General features: G+C 26.6%; 2 protein-coding genes across 2 annotated transcripts; both read left to right on the top strand.

The window, feature by feature from the left end:
• Window positions 1–343: 343 nt before the first annotated feature.
• LOC118440941 (uncharacterized) lies at window positions 344–11005 on the top strand. The gene is made up of 34 exons (XM_085657648.1): window positions 344–461; window positions 545–797; window positions 885–1013; window positions 1121–1211; window positions 1278–1414; window positions 1577–1709; window positions 1783–1812; window positions 2530–2715; window positions 2869–2922; window positions 3203–3320; window positions 3389–3498; window positions 3610–3638; window positions 3709–3834; window positions 3935–4042; window positions 4190–4322; window positions 5160–5351; window positions 5468–5572; window positions 5737–5739; window positions 5797–5914; window positions 5985–6237; window positions 6369–6491; window positions 6605–6695; window positions 7214–7350; window positions 7499–7631; window positions 8224–8227; window positions 8481–8683; window positions 8832–8951; window positions 9156–9273; window positions 9338–9590; window positions 9730–9852; window positions 9966–10056; window positions 10376–10512; window positions 10633–10765; window positions 10836–11005. Exons 1-34 carry the CDS (start codon window positions 344–346, stop codon window positions 10884–10886), a joined length of 4143 nt encoding a protein of 1380 aa, XP_085513774.1. The 3' UTR covers window positions 10887–11005.
• Window positions 11006–11357: 352 nt separating this feature from the next.
• On the top strand, window positions 11358–13353 carry LOC146872945 (uncharacterized). Its single transcript, XM_085657649.1, has 4 exons — window positions 11358–11654; window positions 11737–11924; window positions 12024–12531; window positions 12658–13353. The coding sequence occupies exons 1-4, from the start codon at window positions 11478–11480 to the stop codon at window positions 13351–13353; spliced, it is 1569 nt and encodes a 522-aa protein (XP_085513775.1). The 5' UTR covers window positions 11358–11477.
• The last annotated feature ends 270 nt before the right edge of the window (window positions 13354–13623 follow it).

The following is a 13623-nucleotide window of genomic DNA, read 5'->3' on the forward strand; positions in this document are numbered from 1 at the left end:
AATACAATTAAATTAATTTTTTTTTATTCTCTTTGATTCTTAAACGCAGATATGCGCGACTGTTGCTTCGTTTAAGGAAATAGACGTGTTGTTAGATGATATGTCTCCATTGATTGCCGATTCAGTTGCCACAATACAATTAATAAACACTGCGATGAAAACGGAAAAGGTATTGAACTATTATATGATATTGCTTATAGAGTAAAATTAATTTCAGTATAATATATTAGATATGTTAGCATTATTGTCGATTTATTTCAATTTAAAAATGAAGGAAAGGCAGATATAACTTATGTTATTATACGATTGAAGTTAATACAAAAGGAAAAATTATTAACCACAGATGAGAGAACTTCTAAATCGTGTGCAAATAGATTATACTTTATTCACTACAGATGGTGAAATGAAAATCATACTCAAGTATGCTGAAGATGGAAGAAAATTTACTATTACTTATATAGGTAATTAAAAATTTCAGAAAATTTTGATAGAATATATTTTCATCTTATATATTCTTAATGTTCATACATCTGTATTTTTGCAGGTTTTTTTCTGGTATCAATGCTTTTATTTATGATTCCACCATTGAGAACTATTAGTATGATTAGCATAAACGATACCATAGAACGACCATTTGTTCATCACGTTGAATATTTTGTTGACTCTCAAACATTTTATTGTCCTATTATATTACACTCTTGCATAGTTATCTTTATCTGTGTTTACGTATTCTTTACCGTCGACACAATGTTTGTGCTATTGGTGCAACATGCTTGTGCATTGTTTAAAGCATTAGGGTAAAATACTAACGTTTGATACAAAAGCTATGAAAATGCATATATATATATACATATATAAATATTGTTACAAATATTATATTACAGATATCGACTACACTATATAACCGAAAATGATGATGATATTATGATGATAGACTTGAATCCTTCAAAATCAAATGATAAATTTTATCAGAATATTTCCGAATGCGTTCGTAGACATCGAGATGCAATAGAGTTTGTAATATTTTATTTTGATCATTTCAACTAATTTAGTATTATCTAAGAAAAATGAAAATGTTGATTGTTCACATTTATTAAAAGTGTTTGATTCTTATATGAAGGTTTGCCAATCTTTTGGAATCCTATTATTCTACGTCCCTTTTTCTCCAAACAGGATTCAACATGATTGAAATAAGTATCACAGTCTTTCAGGTATAGAATCAAGTTTCTATGTTTTTAGGCAATCAATATGTAATTCTGACGAAAACTTATGTTTAGGCTACGATAAATGCGAAGGAAACTAAAGAGATTTTTCAACATGTGTCTATTTGTTATTCGACATTAACTCACATCTTGTTTCAATGTGTAAACGGTCAACGTGTTATTGATCACAGTGATCAAATGAACGAGCATCTGTAAGTAGATATATTTTATAATTCGATTATTTTATATAGCTTTAATTTTTCAATTTTTTTTATTTTTTTTTTTTTATTAGTATATAAGTTGCTTCGACATGTAGACACAAAATGTTCAAGGAAAATGAAAAAGAAGTTATCATTAATTTTTGTGGATTACAGAATAAATATGAAGTGGTATCATACATCATTACGCACAAGAAAAGTGATTTATCTCATGCTAATTAGATCACGAGAATATTGTGTGCTAACTGCTGCAAAAATGTTTAACATATCTATGGAAACATTCAGTACTGTAAGAATCATTGTTTCTTAGAAATCTTGTATTAACATATATACATAATAACATCATCTCTTCTCTTTTCAAGATTGTACGCACGTCAATATCATATTTCACCGTTTTACGCTCGGCTTAATAATTTCGTAAATGACACATTGTTTAATTTTTTATGGAATTTTATGATAAATCATAAAATTATATTTTAGAAAAATAATATAGTAAAATATTAATGAGACATTCCTGGTTTTTATTTATAAACTTCCAAATTTATTTCATGGTTTCTTTTCTTGGTATATATTTTAATTGTAAGTAAAATAAGATTCAGTAAAATTAGAATAGTGCACAATAATTATTACTAAAAATAATAATCTTGGACTTGTAACAAATTTAAATTATGTACACTTTCATAACTCCAATTTAAATCATTTATTCTGAATTATTAAGTGTAAATCTGTCGATCTTCCAATTCTCTTCATACGATATATATAATAAATGCAAACATCTTTTCCATAACTATCATTAACTTACGGATCAATATCTCCAACTACTGCAATGAATTGAATTTGACATACTAAATAAATATGAAAATAATTTGCTAGCAGCTTATGTCGAACAAATCAAATTAGGACATTATTTTCTCTAACTGAACAACTAAATATGTCGCATAGACAGATAATTTCAAGTAAAAAGGAAATGGCGATAAGGAATAAATTATTCATCATAGAGAAAAGTATAAATGCAGACGTTTATATAATTTCAACATTTCTTGCGATTCTTATTGATACCAAGAGAATTCTAAATGACAAGTCTATGAATAATTCCGTAAAGAGAATAGGTTCCGGAACTGCCAGTATATTCTCGACACACTACGAACATCATGGATTTCTTTGATCATCGTCATTTCGTGTTGAATAAAACAATGTTACGCATCTTAGGTCAATGGCCTTATCAATCGTTTAGAACAAAATGCACAAGTCTTGCACTTCTATTTATATTTGGTGCAATACAAATTGTAGCTAAGGTGCAGTATTATCCGTGTACATATATTATTTGATTAGAAAATCTTACAAGATAAATTTGGATCACTTTTTTATCGTATGCAATTACGAACGCTATATCTAATGGGCATTTTAATGTATTTGAGTTGTTTATTTTCTACGCTTCTTTATTACAGTTTTGTGCTATCTTTACTTCACTTGATGATATAAATGTTATACTAGGAAACTTGGTACCATTATTTTCCGATTTTTCTTCAGCAATTAAAATAATTAATATTGCAGTTCAAAGGGAAAAAAGGGTATATAATTAATGTATATTATTATTTTGTAAAAAAAATGTACATTTTTTTTTCCTCACTGCTTTGTAATTTATTAAAACAACTATGAGTAGAATTGTTAAAATTACTTTTTTGGAATATTGTATGAAAATGAAAGAAAAATATATATTAACTAGTATACTATTGAAGTAAATGTATCATAAACTTCTACATAAGAAATTATTAACTACAGGTGAAAACAATTCTAAATCAAATAGAAACGGATTATAGTTTTTTCACTACAAATTGTGAAAAGGAAATTATATCGAAATATGCCGAAAATGGGAGAAAATTTACTATTTACTGTACAGGTAATTAGTGTATTTTAAAATGCCTATAACAAATTTTTTATACATCATGTATATGTGTCTTTCCGCAGTTACTTTTACTATGGCAATGCTACATTTAATGATTGCACCACTGAAGGGAATTTTTGGTAGGGTGAACGACACGAGTAAACGACCAATGTTACATCACGTTGAATATTTTGTAGATACTCAGAAATATTATTATTTGATTATTTTCCAAACTTACGTTATTTATTTTATCGTTTGTTTCTCGTTTGCTATGGTGGACACATTGTTTGTGATTTTCGTGCAGCATAATTGTGGATTATTTAAAACATTAGGGTAAAATCCGTGATGTTCGATATATAATCAATATGATAATTAAGTATTATAATAAAAATAATTATTACAGGTATCGACTTTCTCATTTAATTGATGAAAAAGTCTTAGATAATGATGTCTTAAATCCTTCGAAATCAGGAAATAAATACTATAAAGATATTTCCTTATATGCCCTGAGACATCAGAAAGCAATAGAGTGTGTAATTTTCTAATATTTTCATTTAAAAAATTTTTATATTATTTATTCATGAAATAAAAATTTGGAATTATTAAGAATTTTGACATTTTCTATAAAGGTTTGCTGAACTATTGGATTCATTTTATTCGGCTTTAATTCATGTCTACTTTGAATGTATGAACGGTCAACGACTTATCAATCATAGTAGTGAAATGCACGAACATCTGTAAGTATTTAAAAATATTTATACACTCGTTGTTTTTAAATGATTGAGTACTGTCAAGTTTATTTCTGATTAGATATTAATTTGATAGATAAAATCTATCAGAGGATGCGGATAAAAAATGATTATTATAATTTTTATCGATTACAGAATAAATACCGAGTGGTATTGTACATCTTTACGAACAAGAAAAGTAACCACTTTGATGACACTTAGATCATTGAAACCTTCTATACTAACAGCTGCAGGAATATTAAATATATCATTGAAAACTGTTTGCTCTGTAAGAATTATTATTTTTTATAATTTTATATAAATATGTTTTCGTACTAATTTGATTTTTATTGTTCAAGATTGTTCGTACCTCGATTTCATACTTCACTATTATGAGAGCTTTTCAATAAAAATTTGAAATATAGAATTCTATCACTAATTGCTAAGATACAAAATAACACACCCACCCACTAATTAATTTAAAAAAAATAGTATTGTCAAGAATTTGTGTATAGTTATCTCTATAAAATTTCCAAAGTACTTTTTTAATTTTCTATATCTTTACATATGTATATTGTTAGAAGCCTCAATGGAATAAAACTGAAATTAACAAAAAAGAGTAATAATTATCATTACATCATAATTTTCGATTTTTACAAAATTTAAATATAATTTAAATCCAAATATTTTCAGTGTTGACTTAAATTATAACAACCAGTCATAGACAGTGCAAAAGTATTAAATCCGAAATAATTAAATCCTATCCATTTATTATATACAATAAGCACAAACATCTTTTGCTCTATCGTTTACTTTTGGATTAATATAACTAATTAATAAAATGGATTGATTTCGAAACACAATGTATTTAAGCAAATAATACTTGGCAGAGCATATTATTTCATATAAATGAAATAAGTTCTTCCTTCTGACTAAACGACAAAATACGTCGCTTAGATCGATAATTTCACATAAAAGGGAAATGACTGACGAATTAATTATTCATCATAGACAAGCGTGTAAATGCAGACATCTGTATAATTATCGACAGCCCTTATGATGTTATCGATACCAAGAGAATTCTAAATGACAAGACTATTATTGAACTGACTATAACTTCAATCAGGAAAAGGAGATTTCTATCTTAGTATATTTTCGATACTATATGAACGTGATGGATTTCTTTGACGGTCGTCACTATGCAATCAATAAAGGTACACTATCCTTATTGGGCCAATGGCCTTATCAATCGATTAAAAACAAATATATTTGTTTGATGATTTTATTTCTATTGACAGGAACACAAATTATTGCTAAGGTAGATTTATATATATAGACTTATAAATTTGGATAATTCTCTTTTGTCTTTATTTGTCTTAAAATTATAAAACGTTATGTAAATATAATTATATTTTCTTCCATCCTTTACTACAGGTATGCGCTATTATTACTTCACTTAATAATGTAAACGTTGTACTAGATGACATGGCATCACTAATTGCCGATTTTACTGCAGCAATCAAATTAATTAATGTTTCAGTTCAAAGAAAAAAGGTATATAATTAATGTATTGCATTATTTCATCAGTAAGATGAATTTTTTTTCTGTTTTATTTGTAAAACTTAAGAAAAATAACTGTGATCAATTTTGTTATTATTATTTATTTAAATTTTATGTGAAAATAAAAGAAAAATATTTATTAGCTGGTATGTTATTGAAGTAAATATATCATAAACGTCTAAATAAAAAATTGTTAACTTCAGATGAAAGTACTTCTAAATCGTATGAAAACAGATTATGCTTTATTCACTACAGATGGTGAAATCGAAATTATGGTGAAATATGCCGAGAATGGAAGAAAATTTACTATTGTTTATTTAGGTAATTGAGGCATTTGAAAATGTTTATAACAAATTTTTTATATACATTGTTTATGCATGCCTTTCCGTAGGAATTTTTTTTGTATCAATGCTACAATTTATGATTCCACCATTAAAGTCAATCATCTTGAGTAGTATGAATGGAACGATTGAACGACCATTGATACATCACGTCGAATATTTTGTAGATCCTCAAAGATATTATTATCTTATTATTTTTCAATCTTATGTGATTATTTTTGTCTGTGCTTTTATTATCGCTACGATGGATACAATGTTCGTGGTTTTCGTGCAACATGCTTGTGGATTATATACAACATTAGGGTAGAATCCTTGACATTCGGTATAAAATCTGTATAATAATAAGTTTATCATAAAAATTTATAATAAATGAAGTACTTTAAAATATTTTACTGTATAATAATAAATTGTTGATAAAGGCATAACTGTTGCAGATATCAACTTCGTCATATAATCGACAATAATATTTTGTTGATAAATTTGTATCCTTCGAAATCAAATGATAAGTCTTATAAAAAGATTTCTGAATGCATTCGTAGACATCAAGAAGCTATACAGTATGTAATTTTTCAACATTTTTAATCTAAAAAATGTTTATATTATTTATTAAATGAAGTGATAATGAAAGAATAATTTATAGTTATTAAGATTATTGACTTTTTCTATGAAGGTTTACCGATCTATTGGAATCATTTTATTCCACGTCCATTTTTCTCTACTCGGGAATTAGTATAATTGGAATGAGTGTTTCTAGTCTACAGGTATACAACTAAATTTTCTTATTCGACGTAATCAATTACAGGTTCTTATAATACATTTCATTCATATCATGCTATGAAGAATTACACATTAAAGAAATGCGTTCTATATTATATAAAAACTGTGATATAAGATACATGCAAAATTTCATATAAAATGAAATATTATTTGGGATATACAATTTTTTTAACAATTTTAAAGTATATATATATATATATATATATATATATATATTAATTCTTATTAAAGCACAAATAAAATATAGAAAAAAGAAATTCAAGAAATTAGAAGTAAATACTTGCAATAAAACTTATTTGTGTTCTCATATAGTAATACTTATCAGAAACAATTACACGTCATAACAATCACTGCATTACATTATCGATTTTCATTATTTCGTACAATGTTTAATACGATGTGCGTATTGAACGATTAATGTAATTTTTTCTACCTTTTAATATTGAAATAATGAATATCATATTATAGAATGTTTGGCTATATTATAATATCACATGTTTAGGCTATTTTAAATGTCAACGAGACCAAACAATTTTTTCAACAAATGTGTGTTTGTAACACGACATTATTTATTATCTTGTTTCAATGTGTGAACGGTCAACGGCTTATCGATCATAGTAGTAAAATGCATGAACATCTGTAAGTATTTAAAAGTATTTATACATTCACTGTTTTTAAATGATTAAATACTGTCAAGTTTATTCTTGATTAGGAATTAACTCGACAGATAAAATCTTTCAGAGGATACAAAATAAAAAATGATTATTATAATTTTCATCGATTTCAGAATAAATACCGAGTGGTACCGAACATCATTACGAACAAGAAAAGGAATCTATTTTATGTTATTTAGATCACGAAAACCTTGTATGCTAACTGCTGCAAAAATGTTCAACGTATCCATGGAAACGTTTAGCGCTGTAAGAATTATTATTTTTTATAACTTTATATATAAATATGTTTTCGTACTAATTTGATCTCTTTTGTTCAAGATTGTTCGTACCTCGATTTCGTATTTCACTGTTTTGCGATCTATGCAATGAAATTTATTTTACGATTGTAAAAGATATGGAGTAACACACGCAAAAATTATTTTTACAAAAATAATATTGTCAAAAATTTGTCATATAGTTTTCCCTGTAAATTTTCGATATTATGTAAATAAATAAAAAGAAATTAAGTGTCAGTGAAATAAAAATTAAGATCAATAAATAATAATAATTACTGTTAGCCAAAATCTTTGATTTTTAAAAGATTCAAATTACATAGTAGACATTTCTATATTTTCAATTTATAACAGACGCAAAAACTAAAAAAATTATAATTGAAGGAGGATAGGAATAATTATAACATTGGAAGAAGAATTGAAAGGATTTGCTAAATTCAAAGTAATTCAATTTTATCCATTCGTCATATAGAATAAGCACAAATAACTTTTGCATTAAACTATCGTTTACTACAGAATAAATGTTATCGACTATTAAAATAAATTGATTTCGATATACAATATAGATAAGTAAATAATTGCTAGTTAATAATAACTACTTCGCAAAAATCAAATGGAAACATTCCCTTTGTAACTGAATGATAAAATACTTCGCTTGGATGGATATTTTCACGTAAAAGGGAAATGATTGAGGGATTAATTATTCATTACAGACAAGCGTGTAAATCCAGACATCTGTATAATTATCGACATCCCCTGTGACTTTTATTGATACCAAGAGAATCATAAATGACGAGACTATTATTGAACTGACTATGAGTAGTTCAGACAACACAAGGGGATCTCTCTATTTTAGTCTATTCTCGACATTCTATGAAAGTGATGGATTTCTTTGACGGTCGTCACTACGCGATCAATAAAAGCATGCTATCATTATTGGGCCAATGGCCTTATCAATCGATTAGAACAAAATACATTCGTTTGGAAATTATATTTTTATTACTTGGGACACAAATGTTAGCTAAGGTGAAGTATTTTTTATGTTCTCATATTATTAGAATAGAAAATTTTATGAAATAGATTAGGATCACTTATTCTTTATCCTATAATATTATAAATGTTATTTTAAATGAGCACTTAATGAGTTCCTCATTTTCCGTTCTCTTTACTGCAGATAGCAGCTACCATAACTTCCTTTAGAGATAGAAGTGTAGTACTAGACGACATGGCACCACTTGTTGCTGATTCTATCGCAGCAATCAAATTAATTAACGTAACAGTACAAAAAGAAAAGGTAATTATTGCATACCGTTATTCAAATAAACTATATTTCTTTTTTTTTGTCATATTTGTGTGACGTAGTGAAATAACTATGAGTAGCTTTGTTAGTATTATTCAACCAAATTTTGTGTGAAAATAAAAGAAAAATATATAATACCTATTGTGCTATTGAAATAAATATATGGCAAATGTCTTAATAAAAAATTGTTAATCACAGATGAAAATACTTCTAAATCGTATGCAAACAGATTATGCTTTATTCGCTACAGATGGTGAAATGAAAATAATGGTGGAATATGCCGAGAATGGAAGAAAATTTACTATTGTGTATATAGGTAATTAATTCAGTTGAAAATAACAAATTTTTTATCTGTATGGTTTATGCATGCCTTTTCGTAGGAGTTTTTTTTGTATCAATGCTACAATTTATGATTCCACCACTAAAGTCAATCATCTTGAGTAACATGAACGGATCGAGCGAACGACCATTGATACATCACGTTGAATATTTTGTAGATTCTCAAAGATATTATTATCTTATTATTTTACATTCTTACGCGGTTATATTTATCTGTGTTTTTACTATCGCTACTATGGACACAATGTTTGTGGTTTTCGTGCAACATGCTTGTGGATTGTTTACAGCAATAGGGTAAAATCTTTAATATTCGATGTAGGTTAAAATCTTTGACTGTATAATAACAATATTATAAAAATTTATAATAAATGAAGTATTTAAAAATATTTTATTATATGATAATAAATTATTGATACAGGCATAACTATTGTAGGTATCAACTTCGTCATATAGTCGACAATAATATTTTGTTGATAAATTTAAATCCTTCGAAATCGAATGATAAGTTTTATACAAATATTTCTAAATGCATTCATAGACATCAAGAAGCTATACAGTTTGTAATTTTACAATATTTCCATTTTAAAAAAAATTTATATTATTTATTAACTGAAATGATGATGAAATAATAATTTGGAGTTATTAAGATTATTGACTTTTTCTATAAAGGTTTGCTAATCTATTGGATAAATATTATTCAACGTCGTTTTTTCTCGTATCAGGAATTAGCATGATTGGTATGAGTATTACTGGGCTACAGGTATACAACTAAACTTTCTTATTCGCAGTAATCAATTTGTCTTTTTCAAACTACAAACAACCCTCTTGTAACATAATTCATTCGTACAATATAATTCATACAGCATAATGAGAAATTACTAAGTATTTAAGTAATTAAGAATTTTTTTGTCAATTTTTCTATTTTGTTATGTAAAAATTGTCTTCTCGAAGTAACTTGTTACAAGAGGGTATTTCGAAATTTTTCTAACATATTATACCAAGTATAATTTTTTCTAAGTATCATGTTATGAAAGATTTGTATATATTATAATATCTAAATATATTATAATAATATTTAGGCTATACTAAATATCAACGAACCCAAACAATTTTTTCAACAAATGTGTGTTTGTTATACGACATTAATTCATGTCTTGTTTGAATGTGTAAACGGTCAACGACTTATCAATCATAGTAGTCAAATGCACGAATATTTGTAAGTTGAATGTTTGATTTAATAGTTTCGAGTTTATTTTGAATTAGGAATTAACTTGGTAGATAAAATATTTTACAGATAAGGATAAAAAATGATTACTATAATTTTCATCGATTACAGAATAAATACCGAATGGTATCGAACATCATTACGAACAAGAAAAGGAATCTGTTTTATGTTACTTAGATCACAAAAATCTTGTACGATAACTGCTGCAAAAATGTTCAACATATCTATTGAAACGTTTACCTCTGTAAGAATCATTATTATTTATGATTTTATCTAAACATATTTACGTACTAATTCGATTTCTTTTGTTCAAGATTGTTCGTACATCGATTTCATATTTTACTGTTTTGCGTTCGATACAGTAAAATTTTGATAAATAACATTTTATGCAATCATACATAGATTATTAATATGCGGAGTAACACAAATTATATTAACAAATAATTAAACAGCTATATATACAAATAACATATATTTTGACAAATTATATGCCACAAATTTTTAATTTTTTCTAGATATAGTTTTTTTTCTAGAAATTTCCAAACTCTTCTTTTATTTTATATACTAGTATAGTTAAGAATATCAATCAATTGTTGTGTAAAAATTTATTTTTAATTTCTATAAAATTCAAATGACATAGTAAACATTTTTTATTTAAATTTTAAAAGTCGGTCAAAACAGTAAGAAAATTCTTAGAGATATCTTCATATATAAATAACACGAAGTTGTATAATTCCGAAAACGACAACTTCAACGATTTTCAGTCAACATCACTTTCTGCTTTGTATTTTAGGCTTTTGAAATTTGATTCATTATATTCGCAAGGAAAAATTTGTCTTAATCTTTTATTTTTACCACTTATTTGCAACAATGTTTCTCGATTAAAAAGCTAATTGTAAAAGAAAAAAAAAAAAAGAAAAAAAAAGATAAGAAAAATAGAAAAATATACAAGCAAAATGAATCTTGATTATGACATAAACAAAAAGGTTTTAAATTTGGAAAGCTTGGGTAGAAAGATTTGTTCGGACTTACGAAATCTTCAAAGGGAACGAATTATACTTTCTCGAGAAGCCAAATCCCTTTTACGTGAATTTGAACGAGAAGAAACACAACGAGATCATATTAAAAATAAGGTGGTCTTAAAATAAAATCATTCAAATTATTCGATTATGCGATTTTACAACATGCGATTCTAACAACATACATATTTCATAGAAAGATGATAATAAACCTTGTAGTTGTGCAGTTTGGGAAAATGATATAAGAAAAGAGGATAAAAATGAGACCGAAGGACCTATGAAATTGATCACGCAAGATGAAATATCCTATAAAAATTTCTGCAATGAATGTTGTCAACATTGCGTTCCAAGATATGATAACAATATGATATTACAAACTTACAGGTACAATGATTCATTCATCAACTATATTTTCTCTTCTTCTTTTTTGTTGTTTTTTTATTTTATAATATTCAATGATACTCTTCTCTTAATTGTTTTCAGATACGATGAACCATTTTACTGTGATCATGCTTTAAAAAATATCGATTACTCTTGCATCGGTAATAATGTTATGATTAAAGACGATGCCAATGGTGATAATAATTTTAATGGTATCGATGAGTTAGGCAAATATAACGAAACATGTACAATTAATCCTTCGTATTTCTATGACTTATGCGTGTTTTGCGATGACGATAATATGGAAGATACGCATGTGTTATCGACCAATCATAAAATTAGTGAGTCGAAAAAAACTGATATGAAAAAATTAATAGAAAGACAGAGAGGTGGAGGAGAAAATTCGAATTCAGAATCAACGATCGATAAATTATCAAGTCAAACGATTTGTACTTGCGAGTGTGATTTATGTGCTCTTCGAAACAAATATGGCGAGAGACCTCCTTGTTCTAAAGAAAGCAATGAAATCGATCGTTCTTTCGATATTGATAATGAAGATAATTTGTCAATAAATCAAGCGACGTGTTTGGAATTGCCAGAAATTAGTCAAGTAACGATAACTCGAGTTTTTCAAGGAAAAAAAAAAACCTAAAAAAAATGAAGATAAGAAATTTACAATAAATTTCTATTCTCTTTCCTCTTAGTATAGCATCATTTCTTATATTTCGTTTTGTAGTATTGTAAGATCGACAAGTTACGAGAATCATTGGAAAGATTGAAAAATCGCAATCACACATTGAGGAAATTATTGAAAAGTCAGGAATGTTTTCTGAAAAATCCAAAATGTACATATTGTTCACTTCTTCTTAAAGAGTACGAAGATATCGATTGTGAAAAGAAATCCCAAAATCATCGAGATAATAATAAAAAGATTACGAATGATCTCGTCGCAATGGTGAAAATTCTTCAAAGTAAATGTCGAATAAAAGACGGAATGATCGTTGCTTTGGCAGACGAATTGAAAGGATCTGATAAATACGAAAGAATCCAAAGGATTCTTCAGAAATTGGCCGATAATAATCTCAATTGTCAGATCATTGATTTCGATCGTTCAACATTATGGAAATATTTGGTATCTAAAATTGAATATTCTTACCTATATCGAAAGAAAAATATTGTCCACGAGAAAGCTCATCGAAGCGAGTTTACAATCGGTTTATTCATTCTAATTGTTCTTTTTCTTTCCAAAATTCAATTACAGCGATATAAATATTCAGCCATGTTTTTTATTTATACTGTTAGCGACATCTGTCGTGAAATGCATGAACTTTTTCGAAATCTCGTTCTTCACAATTTCATTGTATCTAATGTAAAATATTGCGTACATTTTTGGAATATGTTTTTGTCATCGTTCGATTACTGTTTCTTTTAAATTCCTTAGAAAAAACTCGCGAACGATATAATCCTTTCTATCAATGATGATTTTCCTTGGACAATTGTTATTCTTATTTGTACAATTAATATAATCTTATTTTCATATGGTTCTTATTATATATTTATGATATTTATAACATCGTTTCCGATAGTATCTCTTCCTATATAAAATCGAAATTAACATAAAAAAATAATTATTTATTAACCCATTAATTTTACCAATTTTTCAATATTACTAAATTCATTTAAATAATATGGTTGCTTCGTA

The sequence above is a fragment of the Vespa mandarinia genome, chromosome 6, assembly GCF_050613455.1.
Source record: "Vespa mandarinia isolate Hongniang chromosome 6, ASM5061345v1, whole genome shotgun sequence".
NCBI lineage: Eukaryota > Metazoa > Arthropoda > Insecta > Hymenoptera > Vespidae > Vespa > Vespa mandarinia.